Source organism: Mus musculus, chromosome 4, assembly GCF_000001635.26.
Source record: "Mus musculus strain C57BL/6J chromosome 4, GRCm38.p6 C57BL/6J".
Taxonomy (NCBI): Eukaryota; Metazoa; Chordata; class Mammalia; order Rodentia; family Muridae; genus Mus; species Mus musculus.
In genome coordinates, this window is record NC_000070.6 from 82,785,840 (window position 1) to 82,810,603 (window position 24,764).

Below are 24,764 nucleotides of genomic sequence, written 5' to 3' on the forward strand. Positions count from 1 at the left end.
AGTGTTGTGGAGAAAATAATTAAATGGGAGACTGAGACTGCTTTTAACAGTTGTTGCAAATTTGATAAAGTAATCAAACAGAATAATTTCCATCTTTACACAGAAGTATATATACATGTGTGGAAATATTACACTCCACATTTAAGACAGTATTTACTTTTAAGGGAAAAGGCGTCTTGTGAGAGTCTGAAGGCATAAAGTTGAGTCGTGGGTCTTAGAGTGATGTCACATTGCCAGAAATGTCCACATAAAGAAAATACACAATGAAATTAAAAGACAAAAAAATAGCACATTTCTTTTTTTTTTTTTTCCATTTTTTATTAGGTATTTAACTCATTTACTTTTCCAATGCTATACCAAAAGTCCCCCATATCCACCCACCCCCACTCCCCTGCCCACCCACTCCCCCTTTTTGGCCCTGGTGTTCCCCTGTACTGGGGCATATAAAGTTTGCAAGTCCAATGAGCCTCTCTTTCCAGTGATGGCCGACTAGGCCATCTTTTGATATATATGCAGCTAGAGTCAAGAGCTCCGGGGTACTGGTTAGTTCATAATGTTGTTCCACCTATAGGGTTGCAGATCCCTTTAGCTCCTTGGCTACTTTCTCTAGCTCCTCCATTGGGAGCACTATGATCCATCCATTAGCTGACTGTGAGCATCCACTTCTGTGTTTGCTAGGCCCCGGCATAGTCTCACAAGAGACAGCTACATCTGGGTCCTTTCAATAAAATCTTGCTAGTGTATGCAATGGTGTCAGCGTTTGGATGCTGATTATGGGGTGGATCCCTGGATATGGCAGTCTCTACATGGTCCATCCTTTTATCTCAGCTCCAAACTTTGTCTCTGTAACTCCTTCCATGGGTGTTTTGTTCCCAAATCTAAGGAGGGGCATAGTGTCCACACTTCAGTCTTCATCCTTCTTGAGTTTCATGTGTTTAGCAAATTATATCTTATATCTTGGTTATCCTAGGTTTGGGGCTAATATCCACTTATCAGTGAATACATATTGTATGAGTTTCTTTGTGAATGTGTTACCTCACTCAGGATGATGCCCTCCAGGTCCATCCATTTGGCTAGGAATTTCACAAATTCATTCTTTTTAATAGCTGAGTAGTACTCCATTGTGTAGATGTACCACATTTTCTGTATCCATTCCTCTGTTGAGGGGCATCTAGGTTCTTTCCAGCTTCTGGCTATTATAAATAAGGCTGCTATGAACATAGTGGAGCATGTGTCCTTCTTACCAGTTGGGGCATCTTCTGGATATATGCCCAGGAGAGGTATTGCTGGATCCTCCCGTAGTACTATGTCCAGTTTTCTGAGGAACCGCCAGACTGATTTCCAGAGTGGTTGTACACTCCCACCAACAATGGAGGAGTGTTCCTCTTTCTCCACATCCACGCCAGCATCTGCTGTCACCCGAATTTTTGATCTTAGCCATTCTGACTGGTGTGAGGTGGAATCTCAGGGTTGTTTTGATTTGCATTTCCCTGATGATTAAGGATGTTGAACATTTTTTCAAGTGCTTCTCTGCCATTCGGTATTCCTCAGGTGAGAATTCTTTGTTCAGTTCTGAGCCCCATTTTTTAATGGGGTTATTAGATTTTCTGAAGTCCACCTTCTTGAGTTCTTTATATATGTTGGATATTAGTCCCCTATCTGATTTAGGATAGGTAAAGATCCTTTCCCAATCCGTTGGTGGTCTTTTTGTCTTATTGACAGTGTCTTTTGCCTTGCAGAAACTTTGGAGTTTCATTAGGTCCCATTTGTCAATTCTGGATCTTACAGCACAAGCCATTGCTGTTCTGTTCAGGAATTTTTCCCCTGTGCCCATATCTTCAAGGCTTTTCCCCACTTTCTCCTCTATAAGTTTCAGTGTCTCTGGTTTTATGTGAAGTTCCTTGATCCACTTAGATTGGACCTTAGTACAAGGAGATAAGTATGGATCGATTTGCATTCTTCTACACGATAACAACCAGTTGTGCCAGCACCAATTGTTGAAAATGCTGTCTTTCTTCCACTGGATGGTTTTAGCTCCCTTGTCGAAGATCAAGTGACCATAGGTGTGTGGGTTCATTTCTGGGTCTTCAATTCTATTCCATTGGTCTACTTGTCTGTCTCTATACCAGTACCATGCAGTTTTTATCACAATTGCTCTGTAGTAAAGCTTTAGGTCTGGCATGGTGATTCCACCAGAAGTTCTTTTATCCTTGAGAAGACTTTTTGCTATCCAGGGTTTTTTGTTATTCCAGACAAATTTGCAAATTGCTCCTTCCAATTCGTTGAAGAATTGAGTTGGAATTTTGATGGGGATTGCATTGAATCTGTAGATTGCTTTTGGCAAGATAGCCATTTTTACAATGTTGATCCTGCCAATCCATGAGCATGGGAGATCTTTCCATATTCTGAGATCTTCCTTAATTTCTTTCTTCAGAGATTTGAAGTTTTTATCATACAGATCTTTCACTTCCTTAGTTAGAGTCACGCCAAGATATTTTATATTATTTGTGACTATTGAGAAGGGTGTTGTTTCCCTAATTTCTTTCTCAGCCTGTTTATTCTTTGTATAGAGAAAGGCCATTGACTTGTTTGAGTTAATTTTATATCCAGCTACTTCACCGAAGCTGTTTATCAGGTTTAGGAGTTCTCTGGTAGAATTTTTAGGGTCACTTATATATACTATCATATCATCTGCAAAAAGTGATATTTTGACTTCCTCTTTTCCAATTTGTATCCCCTTGATCTCCTTTTGTTGTCGAATTGCTCTGGCTAATACTTCAAGTACTATGTTGAAAAGGTAGGGAGAAAGTGGGCAGCCTTGTCTAGTCCCTGATTTTAGTGGGATTGCTTCCAGCTTCTCTCCATTTACTTTGATGTTGGCTACTGGTTTGCTGTATATTGCTTTTATCATGTTTAGGTATGGGCCTTGAATTCCTGATCTTTCCAAAACTTTTATCATGAATGGGTGTTGGATCTTGTCAAATGCTTTTTCTGCATCTAACGAGATGATCATGTGGTTTTTGTCTTTGAGTTTGTTTATATAATGGATTACATTGATGGATTTTCGTATATTAAACCATCTCTGCATCCCTGGAATAAAACCTACTTGGTCAGGATGGATGATTGCTTTAATGTGTTCTTGGATTCGGTTAGCGAGAATTTTATTGAGGATTTTTGCATCGATATTCATAAGAGAAATTGGTCTGAAGTTCTCTATCTTTGTTGGATCTTTCTGTGGTTTAGGTATCAGAGTAATAGTGGCTTCATAAAATGAGTTGGGTAGAGTACCTTCTACTTCTATTTTGTGAAATAGTTTGTGAAGAATTGGAATTAGATCTTCTTTGAAGGTCTGATAGAACTCTGCACTAAACCCATCTGGTCCTGGGCTTTTTTTGGTTGGGAGACTATTAATAACTGCTTCTATTTCTTTAGGTGATATGGGACTGTTTAGATGGTCAACTTGATCCTGATTCAACTTTGGTACCTGGTATCTGTCCAGAAATTTGTCCATTTCGTCCAGGTTTTCCAGTTTTGTTGAGTATAGCCTTTTGTAGAAGGATCTGATGGTGTTTTGGATTTCTTCAGGATCTGTTGTTATGTCTCCCTTTTCATTTCTGATTTTGTTAATTAGGATTTTGTCCCTGTGCCCTTTAGTGAGTCTAGCTAAGGGTTTATCTATCTTGTTGATTTTCTCAAAGAACCAACTCCTCGTTTGGTTAATTCTTTGAATAGTTCTTCTTGTTTCCACTTGGTTGATTTCACCCCTGAGTTTGATTATTTCCTGCTGTCTACTCCTCTTGGGTGAATTTGCTTCCTTTTTTTCTAGAGCTTTTAGATGTGTTGTCAAGCTGCTAGTATGTGCTGTCTCCCGTTTCTTCTTGGAGGCACTCAGAGCTATGAGTTTCCCTCTTAGAAATGCTTTCATTGTGTCCCATAGGTTTGGGTACGTTGTGGCTTCATTTTCATTAAACTCTAAAAAGTCTTTAATTTCTTTCTTTATTCCTTCCTTGACAAAGGTATCATTGAGAAGAGTGTTATTCAGTTTCCACGTGAATGTTGGCTTTCCATTATTTATGTTGTTATTGAAGATCAGTCTTAGGCCATGGTGGTCTGATAGGATACATGGGACAATTTCAATATTTTTGTATCTATTGAGGCCTGTTTTGTTACCAATTATATGGTCAATTTTGGAGAAGGTCCCGTGAGGTGCTGAGAAGAAGGTATATCCTTTTGTTTTAGGATAAAATGTTCTGTAGATATCTGTTAAGTCCATTTGTTTCATAACTTCTGTTAGTTTCACTGTGTCCCTGTTTAGTTTCTGTTTCCACGATCTGTCCTTTGAAGAAAGTGGTGTGTTGAAGTCTCCCACTATTATTGTGTGAGGTGCAATGTATGCTTTGAGCTTTACTAAAGTGTCTCTAATGAATGTGGCTGCCCTTGCATTTGGTGCGTAGATATTCAGAATTGAGAGTTCCTCTTGGAGGATTTTACCTTTGATGAGTATGAAGTGTCCCTCCTTGTCTTTTTTGATAACTTTGGGTTGGAAGTCGATTTTATCCGATATTAAAATGGCTACTCCAGCTTGTTTCTTCAGTCCATTTGCTTGGAAAATTGTTTTTCTGCCTTTCATTCTGAGGTAGTGTCTGTCTTTTTCCCTGATATGGGTTTCCTGTAAGCAGCAGAATGTTGGGTCCTCTTTGTGTAGCCAGTCTGTTAGTCTATGTCTTTTTATTGGGGAATTGAGTCCATTGATATTAAGAGATATTAAGGAAAAGTAATTGTTGCTCCCTTTTATTTTTGTTGTTAGAGTTGGCATTCTGGTCTTGTGGCTGTCTTCTTTTTGGTTTGTTGAATGATTACTTTCTTGGTTGTTCTAGGGCGTGATTTCCGTCCTTGTATTGCTTCTTTTCTGTTATTATCCTTTGAAGGGCTGGATTCGTGGAAAGATATTGTGTGAATTTGGTTTTGTCGTGGAATACTTTGGTTTCTCCATCTATGGTAATTGAGAGTTTGGCCGGGTATAGTAGCCTGGGCTGGAATTTGTGTTCTCTTAGTGTCTGTATAACATCTGTCCAGGCTCTTCTGGCTTTCATAGTCTCTGGTGAAAAGTCTGGTGTAATTCTGATAGGCCTTCCTTTATATGTTACTTGACCTTTCTCCCTTACTGCTTTTAATATTCTATCTTTATTTAGTGCATTTGTTGTTCTGATTATTATGTGTCGGGAGGAATTTCTTTTCTGGTCCAGTCTATTTGGAGTTCTGTAGGCTTCTTGTATGATCATGGGCATCTCTTTTTTTATGTTTGGGAAGTTTTCTTCTATTATTTTGTTGAAGATATTAGCTGGCCCTTTAAGTTGAAAATCTTCATTCTCATCAATTCCTATTATCCGTAGGTTTGGTCTTCTCATTGTGTCCTGGATTACCTGGATGTTTTGAGTTAGGATCCTTTTGCATTTTGTATTTTCTTTGACTGTTGTGTCGATGTTCTCTATGGAATCTTCTGCACCTGAGATTCTCTCTTCCATTTCTTGTATTCTGTTGCTGATGCTCGCATCTATGGTTCCAGATCTCTTACCTAGGGTTTCTATCTCCAGCGTTGCCTCGCTTTGGGTTTTCTTTATTGTGTCTACTTCCCCTTTTAGTTCTAGTATGGTTTTGTTCATTTCCATCACCTGTTTGGAAGTGTTTTCCTGTTTTTCGTTAATGATTTCTACCTGTTTGGCTGTGTTTTCCTGCTTTTCTTTAAGGGCCTGTAACTCTTTAGCAGTGCTCTCCTGTAATTCTTTAAGTGACTTATGAAAGTCCTTCTTGATGTCCTCTATCATCATCATGAGAAATGTTTTTAAATCTGTGTCTAGATTTTCGGTTGTGTTGGGGTGCCCAGGACTAGGTGGGGTGGGAGTGCTGCGTTCTGATGATGGTGAGTGGTCTTGATTTCTGTTAGTAGGATTCTTACGTTTGCCTTTCGCCATCTGGTAATCTCTGAAGCTAGCTGTTTTAGTTGTCACTGTTAAGAGCTTGTTCTTCAGGTGACTCTGTTAGCCTCTATAAGCAGACCTGGAGGGTAGCACTCTCCTTAGTTTCAGTGGGCAGAGTATTCTCTGCAGGCAAGCTCTCTTCTTGCAAGGCAGGTGCCCAGATATCTGGTGTTCGAACCAGACTCCTGGCAGAAGTTGTGTTCCACTCACTAGAGGTCTTAGGATCACGTGTGGAATCCTGTGTGGGCCCTTGCGGGTGTCAGGCGACTCAGCTGGCAAGGTAGCCCGGGGCTCGAGTCGAGCGGAAGGGACTTGTGCCCCAGATCAGGCCCGGGTAGCCTGCTTCCCTATGTACCACAGTCTCAGGTTCCACGCGATTGGATTGGGGCAGGTGCTGTGTTCCACTCACCAGAGGTCTTAGGATCCCGTGGGGAGTCCCGTGTGGGCCCTTGCGGGTGTCAGGCGACTCAGCTGGCAAGGTAGCCCGGGGCTCGAGTCGAGCGGAAGGGACTTGTGCCCCAGATCAGGCCCGGGTAGCCTGCTTCCCTATGTACCGCAGTCTCAGGTTCCGCCCGGTTGGATTGGGGCAGGCGCTGTGTTCCACTCACCAGAGGTCTTAGGGTCCCGTGGGGAGTCCCGTGTGGGCCCTTGCGGGTGTTGGGCAAGACTCTAGCACATTTCATAATACGTGAAATGTATTGGCATTTTTCGACACCAAGGGGCATATTCCATGTTGAGAACATCAGAAATAACTGAACACTCAGAAACAAAGTCAGATATCAAGTTATAGCAAGTGGTCAACCTCTCAAAAAGAAAAAAAAAGCTGTAGTAGCTTCCAAATTGCAATCAAATATGAAGCTGTTAGACGGAGTGAAACATTTGCTCTCCACAGCTTTCCTGTTTAGAAAACATGCCATTAACCTGGAGACCACTGAGTACCAAAGAATTACAGACTCAGACTTCCCATGTGGACTTAGAGAACATCCACATTGCAATACCTCCAATACTTTTTCCCCCAATAATCATCACATTAGATCGAGAGAACACATCTAGCTTGAGAGCATTATGAATTTCAGCGCTGTGGACAGATATGCAGGCTACACCAGAGTTGGACTGACTAGGGAGTCACGTGCCTAGACACAATGCTGTCTGAATGTGTCTGGATGTGTATATTCTAACTTCCCTGTCCTGGATGCTTTGGCATTTTTACCTAACAGAAAGCTGTTACTATCTGGGTGTTTGATCTTGAAGAGAACGCAGGCACTGCTCACTTGTGGACAAGGGCTGATGTGAAAAGCACTAGACATGAGAGGCCACACAAAGAATGTGCTGTGACTGAGACAAATATTTTTCTAAGTATTCTTGGATGTCGGTTTTCTCAAGCACATATCCTCTCTCCTTCCTCAGTGTTGTTTGCTCAGCTGGATGTCCACAGGGTCCAATTTTCCCTCCAATTGCCCTTGCACGATAATATAATTGCTGCTCTATGGGTAATTGGTCAGCCTAGAGCATCATTCGCATGCATTTGTTCATCTGCATTGCCTGGCAGCTTCCTGGATGACTCTGCAGTCTTAGAGGACTACCATGAATCTTTCAGCTCTTATCTTTATAATAAGGCTAACTAGCATGAGTTTGTAAAAGGCACTGTATTTTAAGTGCTCAAATGCTAGAATACTTTTTTTCAGCAGCAATGTTTCTTCTCACAATGGAGTACAGAGCAAATAAAATCAAGACTCAAATACATAATTTCTCTTGCTTCTGTTGTCTTCCAATATCTTCCTCCCCAAATGGACAAAAGAATTAGATTTGAACAGTCTGGCTTAAAAAAAAAAAGAGCAGCAAGCCAGTTTCATTTAATAATGCCTTTGATGATGGAACACAACCCATTCACCGTATCAGGTCTTGACCTGGAGTACATTCTCCACACCTGAGATACGCATGGAAAATGTTCTCTTCAGTTGAACCTGGGAGCGTGACAGCTTACTCTTGAGGAGTGCACCAGAGTTGCGGGCTGAGCTGGCCACCCAACACCCACACCACTTGAGTAATTGGAGAATTCTGCTTTTTTTGTACTTGGGTATTAGGCGTTTTCTCAAACACAGTGGAAGTTCCTAAAGGCTGCCAAGGCTTACCAGCGAGCTTCCTGTATCCACCAAATGAGCTCAGCAGCTTCCAGCACTCCTCAGTTTTTTGACAAGAACAGTGGTGATAGCAGTGAATTTTATTTTATTTTTTAATGTTTTTTATTAGATATTTTCTTTATATACATTTCAAATTTCAAATGCTATCCCAAAAGTTCCCTATACCCTCCCCGCCCTGTTCCCCTACCCACCCACTCCCACTTCTTGACCCTGGCATTCCCCTGGACTGGGGCATATAAAGTTTGCAATACCAAGGGGCCTCTCTTCCCAGTGATGGCTGACATATGCAGCTAGAGACAGGAGCTCTGGGGGTAATGGTTAGTTCATATTGTTGTTCCACCTATAGGGTTGCACACCCCTTCAGCTCCTTGGGTGCTTTATCTAGCTTCTCCATTGGGGGCCCTGTGCTCCATCTTATAGATGACTGTGAGCATCCACTTCTGTGTTTGCCAGGCACTGGCATAGCCTCATACGAGACAGCTATACCAGAGTCCCTTCATCAAAATCTTGCTGGCATATGCAATAGTGTCTGGGTTTGGTGGCTGATTATGGGATGGATCCCCGGGTGGGGTAGTCTCTGGATAGTCCATCCTTTTGTCTTAGCTCCAAACTTTGTCTCTGTAACTCCTTTCATGGGTATTTTGTTCCCTATTCTAAGGAGGAATGAAGTATCCACCCAATGGTCTTCCCTCTTCTTGATTTTCTTGTGTTTTGCAAATTCTACCTTGGGTGTTCTATGTTTCTGGGCTAATATCCACTTATAAGTGAGTGCATATCTAATTGGGATACCTCACTAAGGATGATATTCTCCAGATACATCCATTTGTCCAAGAATTTCATAAATTCCTTGTTTTTAATAGCTGAGTAGTACTCCATTGTATAAATGTACCACATTTTCTGTATCCATTCTTCTGTTGAGGGACATCTGAGTTCTTTCCAGCTTCTGGCTATTATAGATAAGGCTGCTATAAACATAGTGGAGCATGTGTTCTTATTACCAGTTGGAACTTCTTCTGGGTATATGCCCAAGAGAGGTATTGCTGGATCTTCCGGTAGTATTATGTCCAATTTTCTGAGGAGCCTCCAGACTGACTTCCAAAACCAGAGACACTGAAATTAATAGAGGAGAAAGTGGGGAAAAGCCTCAAAGATATGGGCACAGGGGAAAAATTCCTAAACAGAACAGCAATGGCTTGTGCTGTAAGATCAAGAATTGACAAATGGGACCTCATAAAATTGCAAAGCTTCTGTAAGGCAAAAGACACTGTCAATAAGACAAAAAGGCCACCAACAGATTGGGAACAGATTTTTACCAATCCTAAATCTGATAGGGGACTAAAATCCAATATATACAAAGAGCTCAAGAAGCTGGACTCCAGAAATTCAAATAACCCCATTAAAAAGTGGGGTTCAGAGCTAAAAAAAGAATTCTCAACTGAGGAATACCGAATGGCTGAGAAGCACCTGAAAAAATGTTCAACATTCTTGGTCATCAGGGAAATGCAAATCAAAACAACCTTGTGATTCCACCTCACACCAGTCAGAATGGCTAAGATCAAAAATTCAGGTGACAGCAGATGCTGGCGAGGATGTGGAGAAAGAGGAACACTCCTCCATTGTTGGTGGGATTGCAAGCTTGTACAACCACTCTGGAAGTGAATTTTATTTTACATGAAGAACATTGCAATGAGAGTAAAACCAATGGATTTTAGTGGCAATGTCACCCACACACAACGCATGGTAATCACTCTCAGTCCCAACTCTCTACCTCCTCTATCATCACCATTCTTACAAAACTTTCTTATGTTCAACTTAACTAGGAACAATCTGTGTGATGAGGGGTTGGAGCCATCTATTTGAGATGGTGTCTTAGTTAGGGATTTACTGCTGAGAACAGACACCATGACCAAGGCAAGTCTTATAAAGGACAGCATTTAATTGCAGCTGGCTTACAGGCTCAGAGGTTCAGTCTGTTATCAAGGTGGAAGTATGGCAGCATCTAGGCAGACATGGTGTAGGTAGAGCTCAGAGTTCATCTGAAGGCTGCTAGGACTAGGATATTAAAGCCCACACTCACAGTGACACATGCAGTCCAAAAAGGCCACACTTCCTAATAGTGCCACTCCTTGGCCCAAGCATATACAAACATCACAGATAGGTCCACTCAGCATGGGGCACACACTTGAAGATAATGACTCCCCCTCTCTCAGAATCTATCAATAGCCAATAGTTCAGCATTGAAAAGTAGGGCCCTATGGGCTCCTCTCCCTTCCATGATGGATTGTCAACAAAGCAGTCTTCTGTGGTGCAGGGCAGGTAACCACAGTTTTGAATTCATGGTTACAGTGACTTTATGAATCTAGAGGATGGCATTCCACACTAACTTTGGCTTACATTCTTCCTTCCCTCTCCTCTGGAGAGACCTTAGAAGGGTGATCTTAGTTCTAAACTGTCATGCTCAGGATCTTGGGCAGCCTTGAGTCCCTATACTCACTGCTGTTTGCTGCAAAGAGAGGTTCCTCTGATTATGGCCAAGAGTGGCTTTGTGTATGGGTATAAGCATAGTTGATGCTATGCCAACTTAGTTATCTAGATAATGGTAAGTTTCTTTCTCAGACTTAATGACTTCCACAGCTATGATTATTAACTCGTCTACAGTACCAGACATAGGTTCCCTTTTGTGGAATGAGCCTTAAAAACTGAGGGCAGTTGGTTACATTCACAATAGTTGTGCCAGTACTATACAGATAAGCTCATCTTGCCTACTTGCATACTGCTTTAATGGTTCACAGCTGGGTAAGACCTTCTATGCCCTCCTCCTCCACGCACATCTCTCTCCAGCAGCCTACATAGCACCTGGCACTATGAAAACTAGCCAGCAGTAAGGAAGCTTCCGGTTTGGTTCCAGCTTGGTTCCAGCTGGCTTTCTCTGCTTCCTTTAACTGAGGTGCACGATGCCTTCAACACTAGGATCTTAGCCTCTGGTTCTAGTGGGCAATCAAGAGGACTGACAAGAGCGTCATTGTTTTGGGAGCCTCTGGGGCCTCTCTGACCGACCAACTTCTATGGAGGTGTCTGGTTATCTGTTTAGTAACCCACTGCTTCTCCAAGCAGTTTTATCTAGTCATGTGAGGCAACTAGATTTGACTTGAGTTCTAAAACATTAGGTTTCCACATGGCTTTTCTATACACTGTTTGTTCTGGTTAGCCTTCCTCACTGCCTCATCTCTCTAACCCTCCCACCTCCTTGCTTAAACCATTCTACCCTCCCTGCTCCAATTCACTTTACTGAGTTTCAACACTCCCCCTTGTATTCAGACCCCCACCCACCATGTTCCATTTCCTAGTTTCTTGGCTTCTACATATACTTGAGTTAGAATTAATTCACATGAGAATTTCTGTTTGTCCTTCTCGGACGCAACCACAACCAGTGTGTTTTCCCTAGTTTCATTCATCTATCTACAAATTTCCTTTTTCGTATGTACATTTTCATTAGTCATAAGTTGGTAGGCAAGTAGGCTGTTTGCTTTGCCTATGTATGTGGAGTAAGTAGCATCAGTGGATATGAAGGAACAGTAAGTATCAACGGGATGGAGGCAACTCTGGAGTGTGGTAGTTCTTCGGGTACATACATGTTATATCTGGGTCACATGGCAGCCAGCTTTCTTTCATTTTTTCCCCTTCCCTCCCTCCCTCCCTCCCTCTCTCTTTTTCTTTCTTCCTTTCTTCCCCCACCCCCTCAACTTTCAGACTGATTTCCAAAGTGGCTACACTAAGCTTACCTTCCCACTGACAGTATTCTTTCCCCTCAGATTCATGTCAACATTAGTTGTCATCTGTATTCTTGATGACAGCCACAACTGGAACACACTTGTGGTTTTGTGTCATATAAAAGAATATTCAGTTACTTGAAGAAGCTAATAAAATATACCTTCCTTTTCCAACTATACTCTCTCCATAAGGTTAAATTTCTTCAGAGACTTCAATAAAATCCCAATGTATCTGATTAAATCATAAAACAATGTAAAACCAATGTTCGTCTCTGGAGGCAGCCATTTCATGAAATAATTTAAATTGTTAATACAAAGTGAGTTTATGTTTAATATATATACATCTAATTTCCCTCTTACACTTTTATTTGCTTTTTAAAAGATTTCATTGTCTGTATGCCTATCTGTCTTGTGTATGTGTTTGTATACCCGTGTGCAGGTACCTGCAGAGGGCAGAAGATGGTCTCAGATCCTCAGGAGATGGAGTTACCTGTGTGGACCTGACATGTATGCTCAGCTCATTCTCTCTAACATACTGTGTTCACAGCAAGCAGCTCCTGGAGGCTTGGAATCTTATCCCCAGATGGCCCTAAAGTCTGTATAAGGGAATGCCCTAAGAGTGAAGGCTTCCAGTAATTCCAAACTCAAGATTTAAAGCAGTGCCTAGACTGACTCCTCTTCACACTTCACTATGTGGGAGCTATTCCTCACGAAAAATATTTCCACAAAACAGCATCAAGCATAATACAAATGCATTAGACAGCTGAATGCAGCAATCAGATGATCTCTAAAATAATATGCTTACCTAGGAATGCTGTCAATTTTAAGTCCAATATTTATACCTTGTTTTCTGTGATTGCGGTAGAAGAGCCCAAGGCCACTAATTTTTAAATATTTATTCAAAGGGCACAAAGTTTGGGATGGGGGGAGTCTTAAAACATGGTAGTTCTAAAACTTAGAATATTAGTCGATTTTAATAATTAAGGAGGTAAGAGGATAAAAACATTCCTATGTTTTTCAAAAATATTTATTTAAAAATAAGATTTCTAAAAATACAGTACATAGTACATTTCAAGAGAAGTAAAAATTCCACAGTTTAAATTAAAAGCAATTTGCAAAGAAAATTGAATATTACATGAATAAAACAAAAATCACTAAAATAAATTAAAAGCAATGTTGTTCTTAAGGTAGATACATAGTCCATTTTCATTAGAAGAACCAGTGTAGACGTTGTCTCATCTAAACAATTAAGTATACCTCACAGTTCCCACCCGCCTGTATGTCCCTCCCTCTCCTCAAAGGACTCACAGTTCTCTGACCTACTCTCTTCCTTATTACCACTAGCACTGGAAATGTTAGTGAAGGGTTTCCTAGGGTAAGAGACAAAACACAACAGCAGACGATGCAGGCCAAGGCCCTCAGACTTACACACAGTCCAGCTGAATGAAAGCACACCCAGCAAGTTTTAAGACAGGGTCTTCCTAGGCACCCACAGTACACACCATTATTGAAACTCAAGCAGTGCTTTTCAATTAGGGATATGGGAGAATTGGAGCAGACAGCAAATACTTGGAGCATCAGAATGGCACAGGTGTGTGTCAAGTGATTAAACTTGCCAGGCTAACTCCATGCTCCCTCTGTTTTCCTGTCTGTCCTTGGGCTTACAACCCATTCATCCTATACCTCTGACTGGGATGAATTTCTTCCTTCTGTGTCATTAGTTGCTTTTATTCTATGTTGATTTTTTTCTTTGCTTTTTAATAATCACACCAGGAGACAGCAAGCAGTGGCAAACTCTCTCCTATTCTCTCCTCTCTTTTCCTACTTGAGAAAAATGACTCACTTTGCCTTTTAAGACTTGGACAAGCAGTGGAATTATTAAGAAACAATCCCGTGGCAACACAGGTACAAGAGCCGGGGCAGCCCTCCCTCTGCTTTCTATCATATTTGCTCATCTATGCACACGAGCGTGTCACCTTTCAAGAATCGATTCTTTTTTCCATTCAGAATTCACTGCAAAACCATATATTGCATCAACCCTCAAGGAGACACGGACTGAAGCGAATGGAAAGGACACAAGCATTTTCAGTGTGACTGTCTACCTTCCTAGCCCCCCGCACGGTTCCGTGAGTGGCTGAGTGATCAGCCGGGCAGCGTCTGTTTTAAGGAAACCCTGATGGTGTTTGCAGAGCTTCAAAGGAAGAACAGAGAAGCCAATCGTAAGCAGCAGCAGACACCTGGACAAGTCCATCCAGAGGACTGCAGTCTGCCAGTTACATAATCTGACTAATTTTCACGGATGCTGAGCAGCAGCACCCAAACTGCTTCTGATGTGAAGTTCAACTGCCAGGGTGTTTGCTCAAGTCAACGTACCTTTGGACTTCCTACTGGGAAAGTGTGTGCGTGTGCGTGTGCGTGTGCGTGTGTGTGTGTGTGTGTGTGCATGTGTTTGTGACTTTTATGTTTTTAAAAGTGTCCTTTAATTTCATTCTCATTAGGTAAATACCTGTATCATTATTTAAAGCCATTAAGGTTTATACCCTGCCCCCACACAGAGGTACTAAATTCTTGACTTGTAATGTAAAATGGACCTATTATTTGCCCTTTATTTTAGCATTTGGTTGAGCAGTCATTAAAAGTATCCAATAGAATACTTTGCTTATAGAGATAATTTTTCTTCACTGCTGAAGTAAGACCAAGGGGGGTTGGTGAGACTTTTGAAAAGTGATTCAATAATCTTTAGTAGCTTCAGCCTATTAAAATACCTTATATAGTAGCCATGTTACATTAAAGTACAAAATTAAAGCCCACACTAATATGCATAACAGAAAAAAATAAGTCTAACTAAGATTCATTCACAATTGACTCTGCTGAAATTAAGCTGTCAATAGACTGTTCACTTCTTCAGACACAGATGTGAGAAGCTCTCAGTCAACCAAAAAGAAAACTAATTCTTTGGTTCAAGAATTAAAAATGTAACTCAATGATAAAGTGAATAGCACCAGGATGTTTTAATTGTTCAGGTTGTAAAACACTAATTTCAGGCACGAGTAGGTTAAAATATCACCCATCCACACTGGTGTGGACACAGAGCTATCAGTATGCAGATGCATCTTCCCTCTAACCGACAGCCTACAAACAACCAGACCCTGTGCTGAGTGAAACAGGCAAGCAAAGCCCAGAGGAGGCATGCCTGTGGCCCCGGAAGCTCGGGCTACATCTTTCCCTATAAAGCTAGTGAGATGAAAACTAGGTTTTATACGTGCAATTAGTTAATTACACAGTTGAGCAACTATGGGAAACACTACTTTTACACATGAGGAAATGAAGGGCTTCAGAAATGAAGACCTCTAGGGTCTCACGAAGCCCAACAGATCCCTTCCTTCATAACTGAGTCGTTGATTTTCTCTGGTGACTCAGTATTTCTTTGCCAAAAGACTCCTCAGACAGGTTCCAGATCTTTTCAAACTTTGGGCAAGCAATCACTTCTCCTTTGTATTACAGCTACACTTCTATGTTATTTTTAACATGTGCATGCTAAAAATGCTTGAATTTAACTTATCCTACACAATTATCTGAAATCAAAAATAATCTCTCAAGAGCATCTGGCCAGCTAAGGAGAAAGAACATTAAGTGGAGATCAAACAGCTCAAACCAAATGCTTCCCACAATGGCTGTGCAGGTACCTCTACAGTGACGTGGCGTCAGCGACAGTGCTGGCTATCACAGCTGTCTCTAGTCAGCTCTTTTCAGATGCTGGCTATTTCTGTCCACTTAGCCTTCACTCCATCTTACTAACGTCCCCAATGTTCTTAATCTAGTTTTTAGATACTCATTACTCATTGGTACCTGAACTCTAGGGTAGATACAGGGGAAAGCTGTAATATAGTAAAAGATATGATAATGAAAAATCAGTATTACCAATGACTTAAGAGTTTTAAGCACTGAGCCAGGCACAGCAGCATATGCCTATAACCCCAGAATGTGGGAGGCAAACGTAGGAGGACTCTGAGTGCAAAGCCAGTAAAACCCTGTCTCCAAATAATAATAATAATGATAACTTGCTACAAATTATCACTAGCAGATAATATTGCCACATCTAAAGAACTCACAAAATATTGTTGGTTTTAACAAAATGGCTTTTAAAAATAAATTTTGTTTAAAAAATGCATAAAGATAATGGAAGAAGTGAGAAAAGCCACTTCTTGAAGTTAAGTCATCACCATCAGAAAGGTAGCAGAAATGCTAACTATTGGTTCATTTAGTCGGTGACAATACTGGTATAAAGGACTTCATGTAAACAGCTTCTAATACTTTCCCATGTTCTACTGTAAAATATTGTAGACTCTAAGAACAGCTAAATATAAATTATACTAAAATTTTTATTTGTAAGCAAGCTCCGAGCATGGTACCTACAACAGAAGACAGTAGCAATGTGAGTACTGAATCGTATTCTCACTCATTAATTACATGGTCGATAATGCTAACAATAGAACACACTAAGTTTACAGGACTTACTAACTACATTTGCCAATATTTGTGATTTTCAAAGCACTAGTAGAGGTGGATGAAAGTCTAATGTTTTAACTATTACTAAATGATATAATGTTTGTAATAAATTCCCAATATATGTATGTATAGTAGAGGTTATGTCAAAAATGTACATAATGAAGTACTATAGTTTAGTGAACTGTAGCTAGGCTATCTACTTACTGATACAAGTCATACAATAGAACTACCCAGAGAACAGACAGTCTAGACAGAAATTAGTATAGAGCTAATGAATATTAGTGCCATATTAAGCCACTGCAAGACAAATTGTGATTTTTTTTTCTTTTTTAGCAATACATGTAAGAACATTCAAACTACACATGAACTAACACAAAAACTATGTGGCTTTCATCTAAATTCATTTGTATCTCCCGTTAGGAAGTGTGTTCTTAATTTTAGTCTTTGTGATTACTGTTTAGAACTAATACATCTCTCGAGCAAAACAGTTGCTTGTAGGAAAATAACCCAAAGTCTCATTAAGAATAGCTGGAATGAGCCACCGTCCTTCATGGAACCACTTCTGCACATTAATGAAACGTTCTGAGATGTTCAACTCAGCTCTTCTGCATCTAGTGTGTAGCTACTGTCTACATCCTCTTCTTGTCTTTTCCTGGTTCTTGGCATTAAATCCTGGGCATCTTGTGCACTATAATTTTTGAGGTACACATCAGCCCCTACTTTATTACTATTAAAAGTAAATTGTCTTCTGAAAAACAGGATCTTATGTTAGCTACAAATTTAAATGGCTTTTATGTTAACTAAAACATTTTAAATATAAATTATAAAACAAAATAGGTTTTTATTTTCATGTAACATCAGCTAGCTTAGTAATCTGAAATGGAAGCCTGGTAACAAAGACTCCTTAGTAGACTGTTTAATGCTTAGGAGATTCTGAACCCAGCCCTTTGTTACCTACATCAAGCTTATCCAATTGGATATCAGAAACGTTTGTGTGTGCTGTGTGTGAGGCGATGAATGAACAATGATGATGGGGAGGGGCGTGACTGACAAGGCATGTTTGTGGAGGTCAGCGGACAACTCTATGAAGCCAGGAGCTTTTTTCCCCTTCTTCACCTAAGTGGGTCCGTGTACAGCAAATGCCTTTCTGTATGGAGCCACCTTGCGTGCCCAATTCTAATTGTTTACCAAGTATCTGCAGCCTCGTCTTAACACTTTAACTGCAGGATCCCATGAGGTGACTTTGCTAATGTAAAAATGTCACTTAACACACATTTTGCTAAAATTAAACAGGAAGCTTATAAATACTTCAATGCACTGTAGATATGAAGGGGTTGCCCTTGCTCCATCGCTTCCTGAGACCCCACATGGGTAGTTATTCCCATGGTTACTGAGAGGGACAAATAAAGAGGCTATTGAATAATCTACAGGGTTAACTCTCATTGACAAGCGTTTTAAAAAGCAAAGAAAAATAATATTATTAACCAATTACTAATTATTTTAAGGTAATTGAACCTTTGTGTGTGTGTGGAAGGGGACAATCCCAAAATTGAATTGAAAAAATTAAATGTACTTTTTAAAATAGTAAAACATACCGAATAACAGTTACCACAGCAACTGTAATAAATGTTTTGTTTTGTAGTAAAATAGTATTTTAAGTAAGTTTTTATAATGCTAACAAGATAAGTTGCCAAAATAAGGTTTAAAGTAAAATACATGAAACAGCTTAAACTAATCGAAATTTGTGACTGACAGTAAAAAGTGTACAAGAATATACATACATGAAGCCAGGCAGTTTACCAAGAAGGAACATCACCAACAATAACACATTCATTTTCAATTTTTATAAAACTTTACACTTTTATACATATGTTCCTATAAGTATACACTGGCATGTATACCTCTGGCATGTTCACAGATTGGCTATACAACCCACTAACAGGATAGTAAAAACCTCAAGAGCCAGGATAATTACATCAATTAGCCAAAAGAGGGCGCAGAAAGAACATAGGAGCTTAATCCCTAGGAAATGGCCAACAGGTTTTTCTCTAGGAATCTTTAGAGTGATTACAAACCCCTCCGGGGGTTAGACATATACATTTAACAATACTATGTAAGTATATATAGATATACTGCAATATAGATTCTTATGTAAATACATCAATAACAGCATTTCTGTAGATCAAACTAGTGCATCAAGTACAATGACTAGTTAGGAAACTGCAGAGAGGGGTCAGGACCAGGGAGAGTAAAGAGAAAGGGTAGATAATGTGCCCAGAAGTGGTACATGTAAGCAGACCAAACCCACGAACTCCAGCATGGGGAAGGGATCACGCCCGTTACCTTGTGTCAGAGCTACTACTGCTCCAGAAGTATAAAGCAGTTTACAAAGCTCCACGCTGGGCTTTCGTTTGGCTCTGCTTTGGATGCTCCAGGTCTTGAGTGAACTGAATATATACAGCTGAAGGCATTCAACTTCTACCTCCCAACAGTCTATGTACACCACTTCCTTCAGTAACTGTCATTGGCCAAGTTAGTCAATCAGCTTACACAAAACCCAACCCCTTCGCCCTTACTAAAACATACTAATTTTATGTTTCCTAACCTTTATAAATGTTTCTTATATTAAACTTACTATATGTCTTAGCACCAATAAATATTTTCATCTGCCACTTCTAAGTTTTTAAATAAACATAATTAGAACATGAAAATATGGTATTAATATTTCTGCAAAGAGATTATTCTATTCAGAATATTTTATAAGACATTTACAGTATCTGAAAGAACTAGCCACAGTATTTCCCAGCTATGATTCCTTACTTTACAACTACTTATAAGAAAAGTATGTAGATGGTTCACAAATGGTAGATTTGTTCAATACTCTTTTCAGGGAAAAGATTACTAAGCACACAAACATATGGAATTGCAGTATTCTAAATGAAAAAAATTAAATCATACAAAATGTCTTTGTATACAAAAGGCTCATGTTTGTTAAGAGACCATCACTACCATAGATCATTCTATTTTACAGTAATTTCCTGACATTAATAAAAGGTCTCTAGAGTGATGCGAATTACAAGTGGAAATTCAATTTCAACTTGGGTGATTACTGGTATATAAATTTAGTGACCCACTTTTACACTTTGATATGAGTTGACCAGTATCGATTCTATAATATATAAATCTTCAATGTGTACAGTGAGATCTAATGGCAGATAAATAAAAGTATCCATACTTTAAAAGCACAGTTCTCCTCCTTACACTGTTACACACCATTCAGCTTAGCACTTTAAAACATCTGCTTTCTAATATAACTGCACTTGAAGAAGTAACTGGAATTATTGCAAACTTCCTACCCTCTTCAGTCATTAGAATCTTAGGGTAAAACAGGAATATAAACCTGACTGGTCACACATTTCTCCTGGGAGCAAATATTCTAAAAGCAATCAGTGATTGCAGCAGAAGGGAAACATAGTTTTTCCCTCACAGTAAGGTAGTAGTTGGTGCACTACACTCGGGGAGTCGTCTGTGGTTTTGAGAAGGAGAAAGAAGGGCATCAGAGAGCTGCTCCTAGCCAGGCACTGCCCCTTGTTGCTCACTGCACTGTAAAAGCCTACAGCACATATAAAAGCAAGTAGTAACATTTTAACTTATACATAACAAAGTGTATCCAGTTTTGTAAACTTGAAGAATTAAATTCAGATTTGGTTAGGACTGCTTAAAGGTAAACATAAAACATGTCAAATTTCCTATAAATTAAAATTTAAAAAACTTTGAGTACTGAAGAAAATGTATGTACAATTGTTTCATCCCAATCACTGCCTTCTGAGTTTAGTAACAAACGCATTTAAAGAAACCCTGGTGGAAGGCTAATTTAAAAGTAAACATGCTTTTAAAACTTAAATATAGATCTTGTATTAGTCCCACAACAGGATCAAGATCACTATTAAAATGAAGCCTGGGGCACATTATGATGCCTAAGATTGGTAGGTGGATTTTAATTGACTTGAAGACTGTCATAGTTCTATTCTCATAAAACCTGTAACGCATTTCCAGCATGGAGGACCCATCTGTGCCCACCATCCATCTGTTTAGACGTGATTGGCAAAGTGGTAGGGAACTCGCAGTGGTTGCCGCTGCCTGAAAGGAATGAACCACAGGATCTTCCAACGAGTGCCAAAAACTTCTGAGAAGGTCTGCTGCCATGGCTTTCGGGGCCGCGATCTACAGAAGACAGCATTATTAGTGAAAGACAGCACTCCCATGGTGCCCTTCAGTCAGCTAAAACAATACAGGTTGGCTGGGGATCCATTACTGGACTCTGATGCACTGTGTCTCAGCATCACAAATGCAGCTTTCCTTTCAATGTGGCATGCAGCTGAGCGTCAGCTCTGGAGAGCAGATATTGTATCTGCATCGTCAATCAACCTAGGGTAACTCTGGAAGCAGAGGAGAAGCTCAGCATAACAGAATGTGTGTCAACAACACAGTAGCAAATCTCTTTTGATGTACTTTCAGGACAAATAATTTAGCTTACTTCTGTGAGACAGGGAACAAGAGTGATCGGTACTTATTTTGTTTAAAAGCTCCCATGGCTGAAAGACCCCTACAGTAAGACTGGGATACGCCTGTCTAGCTTGGGCCTCAGACAGGACACCAAGAAAAAAAAATCAACATATTAGTTTCCTACTATTAACATAGGCACATGATTCTCAAAGGTAGTCAAACAGTATGGTTTCTATTTTTAAATAAGATCACTATAACTTAATACTTACATTTCTTCACAACAATTTGACATTTTTTCAATAGATGTTGTATCCTATTAAAAACAAAAAATTATATTCAGATGTAACAAATTTATAAATACTTTTAACAAGTTTATATATCAATACACATTCTGAAATCCTCTTAGAAAAATAAAATTAACATTCTATCATATAAAAAAATCAGTGAACTACTAAAATATCAAACATCTCTCCAAGAACTATTTCATTTGATTACAACCTTTGAGGATACCCGATTCCTTGGTAATTATTTTAAAAGCCTAGTTATTTCTGTTTAACTCAACTTTCTGCAAATATACATTAAAAATAAATATCAAAATAATGCATAAAAGCCATCAATGACTACAGAACTACCAAGAGACAAAGAATACTACTGGTTCTGGGTTTTATAGACTTCTATAAAAAACAAAGTCAATAAGGCAAATCTATAAACTGATAATGTTACAATATATTTAAATAAGAAAATTAAAGTTAGATAATTAATATTCCTTAACACAAAGAAAACAAAATATTTCTTAATTCCCCCAATGAACAAACCAAACCTTTACAAAACTACAGTTTCTTCTGTGTGCTTTTACCAGGCTGAAATGCAGGCAGGGAAGCAAAGCTCTCAGCAGAAGACAGTTTCTGAAAGTCCTGACACAAACTCTAGTAACAAAGAATCTCTCCATCATAGTGACAAACTGTTACGATATCTAAATACCCAATGTATACATTGTTCAACCTATATATAGGTGAAACTTTAAAGTGTAAGCACGTTTTAAAGCAATACAAAGGAAACATTTTTGAAATATGCAAAAACATTAGCTAATCTTCACCATCTCCTGTGATTTGATCTTACTAACTTGTTCACTTATGACAGACATGGCGTAAAGCAATAGCAATCAGAACTATTCATGGAAATCCTTGTCTCTGCAAACATTACTTGGCTCCAGAACGTTCCTTTGTGGCGCCAAGCTTTTACATTTAGTGACGCTAGGTGAGCACTCGCGATGACAAACTGTCAGGCGCGCTGAGGCAGCAGCAGCGTCTAGAAGGGAGAAGTCAGCTGTTTGTAGGAGACTGGGAGCAAACAACAGCTTCACTCACAGCGCTTCCTCAAGATTTGCAAAAAGATGGCAGCTTTACTAAGTATTCCACATACATTACTTTTTTGTATTATGCTTTGAAATTTGACAATATGTTGAAAATAAGATTATTTTTGTGTGTTGTATAACTTCCTCTCAAACAGTATTTTATTCATTCTAAATGAAAGCACAGTCTATAAATACACGAGAAAATATCTTAGGCATTTAGTGAGGTGGTTCTCAACCTGTGGGGTCTCCCAAGACCAACAGAAGACACACATATTAACACTACAATTGAAACAGTAGAAAGTAAGTTATGAAGTAGCAATGAAAATAATTTTCTGGCTGGGAGTCACCACAACAAGAGGAACTGTATTAAAGGGCCCAGCGTCAGGGAGGCTGAGGGTCAGTAATTTAGAGGAAAGCTGGCTTCGGGTTAACATCTATAAAGGAAGTGGAAAAGGCCATTTGGACAGTATCTTAGGGTGCTCGAGAGATGGCAAAGACCACTGCAAAGGACCCAACACCAAAGTGCAGGGGGAGAGAGCAGGCAAAGTCACCACAGAGCAGAGATTCTCAGTCTTCCTAATGCTGCAGCCCTTTAATACAGTTCCTCATGGTGTGGTGATTTTCAACCACAGAATCACTTTTATTACAACTTCATAACTATAATTTTGCTACTGTTATGAACCATAATGTAAATATCTGATAAGCAGAATATCTGATATGTGACTCCAGTGAAAGAGTCTTTCAACTCCAAAGGAGTTTCAACCGGAAACAGCATTGACAACATCTTTGCACGTAAAAGCTATGCGAGGACTGGCAAGACAGGGTAGGAGGGTTGGTCTACTGTCACCTTTATCCTGGGACAGGTTTACTACACAGAATCTACACTGTAGAATTTAGTTGTGGTTCTGAAAAAGAATCAACTTTCTTTAAAACCTCTCCAGGTTTAGCTTTCATATATAGAAACCCTTTGAAGTTTTTGGACATCAAAATCAAACACATTTAAATCCTCATGAGTAGATAGCTACTCTTTCAAAGGATGAGAGGATGAGATTTTTTTTTTTTTTTTTTTTTTTTTTTGGTTTTTGTTTTTGTTTTTGTTTTTCGAGACAGGGTTTCTCTGTGTAGCCCTGGCCCTCCTGGAACTCACTCTGTAGACCAGGCTGGCACCGAACTCAGAAATCTGCCTGCCTCTGTCTCCCAAGTGCTGGGATCCACCACTGCCTGGCTGATGAGATCTTTACTCTCTGTAAATAGTAGTTGGGAAGCTGCCTAAATTAATCTACTATTTTCTCTAGAATGGCAAATGCTTACCTCTTTCTACCTCTGCCGTATGGAATACTATTACTACAAAACCAGCATAAGGTCTATAGCTGAGCACTAGCACACAGTAAGTGGTCAGTCTGGGAGGCAGCGAGCACAGGAGACCTAAACACAACCGTGTATAAGCAGGCTGCAGTACACCGGACAGAGTCTGTCACTGAAGGAAAGTAGAACCCACAGTCTGCACAAGTACTAAGTAAGGCTTAATTTACTGTGTTTGGTAATGTGGACAAACATGGGATTTTTTTTTTTTTTAAGCATACTGAAAATACTCAAATCTTCTAGTGGCACCAGGGAAGGACCAACAAGGCAAATGCTACAAATGGAATATAGATACAACACACAGCCTTAGCTAGCTAGCAAATAAACCATTATTTTAGAAATGTGAAAGTCCCACATATACTGAATGCTGCGATAATGAGTTCTGAGAAATGTTTATGGCTGGAATGATCTAATGATCAAAATATCTAACACTTCAATCTGCCTGTATACCTAAACAATATAAGAGAATGCTTCATTATTTTAAAAGATGGAGATTTACATTTTTTTAAAAAAGCAAAAAAGACTTTCAGAACAGATCTGTTCTGTCTTTTAATATGTTGTCTTCTCCTAACGGCTAATCCTGGTATAAAAAGAGATGCTTCAGATTCGGAATAAAAGTATGTTTGACTATAAGAAAAAACTATAGCCTAACTTAATGCTGGATTATGTCTGGAATGGAGAAAAAACGATTTTTAGCAGAAGGAAGAGATGGATTTATTGGGAAATTGGAATGGGGTGTAGTATGAAAGGTAAGAATTTATCACACCATAGGTTTCTTGATTAGCAGGTTAACAGGACTGAAAACACAGCCCAAGCCAGGCTGATAGCTGCTCTTGCTTTCCTTTCACTCTGCCCAAGCAGCAGCCCTTGGCCACATCTGTTGCCCTATGGGTAAAGGGTGTGCTGAAGAGAGGCCTCAGACATCCCGAGCAACACATACAGGATAGAGTCCATCTGCTTCCAACAACAGTCTTCAGAGTGTGGAAGAGGACTTGCCTTTGGGCCCGTTTAACTCTGGAAACAGTTTCCAAAGGAGTTTGTTAGCATACTAAAGACCTGATCAAAGTAAAGGTGGCCATGAGAGAGAAGCCCTTCGACACACCTGCACAGAGCCTTCATAGTCAGCTGAAATCTGTCCTGGAAG

The 24,764-nt window shown here is 39.7% G+C and overlaps 1 protein-coding gene across 7 annotated transcripts in view; it reads right to left on the minus strand.

Annotated features, from left to right (window-relative positions):
* Positions 1-12,898: 12,898 nt before the first annotated feature.
* The window catches only part of Zdhhc21 (zinc finger, DHHC domain containing 21), a 61,160-nt gene continuing 49,294 nt past the window's right edge, over positions 12,899-24,764 (minus strand). For 6 of the 7 annotated variants that reach the window (NR_149737.1, XM_011250094.3, NM_026647.4 and 3 more), the window contains 2 exons: positions 21,174-21,217; positions 12,899-20,622 (listed from right to left, as the gene is read on the minus strand). Coding sequence is in view for 6 of the 7 variants with exons in the window: in XM_011250094.3 (XP_011248396.1) it covers positions 20,490-20,622; positions 21,174-21,217 (177 nt within the window). In the remaining variant the exon portion in view is untranslated. The remainder of the gene's footprint in view (positions 20,623-21,173; positions 21,218-24,764) is intronic. The other variant, XM_011250093.3, reaches the window with a different exon arrangement.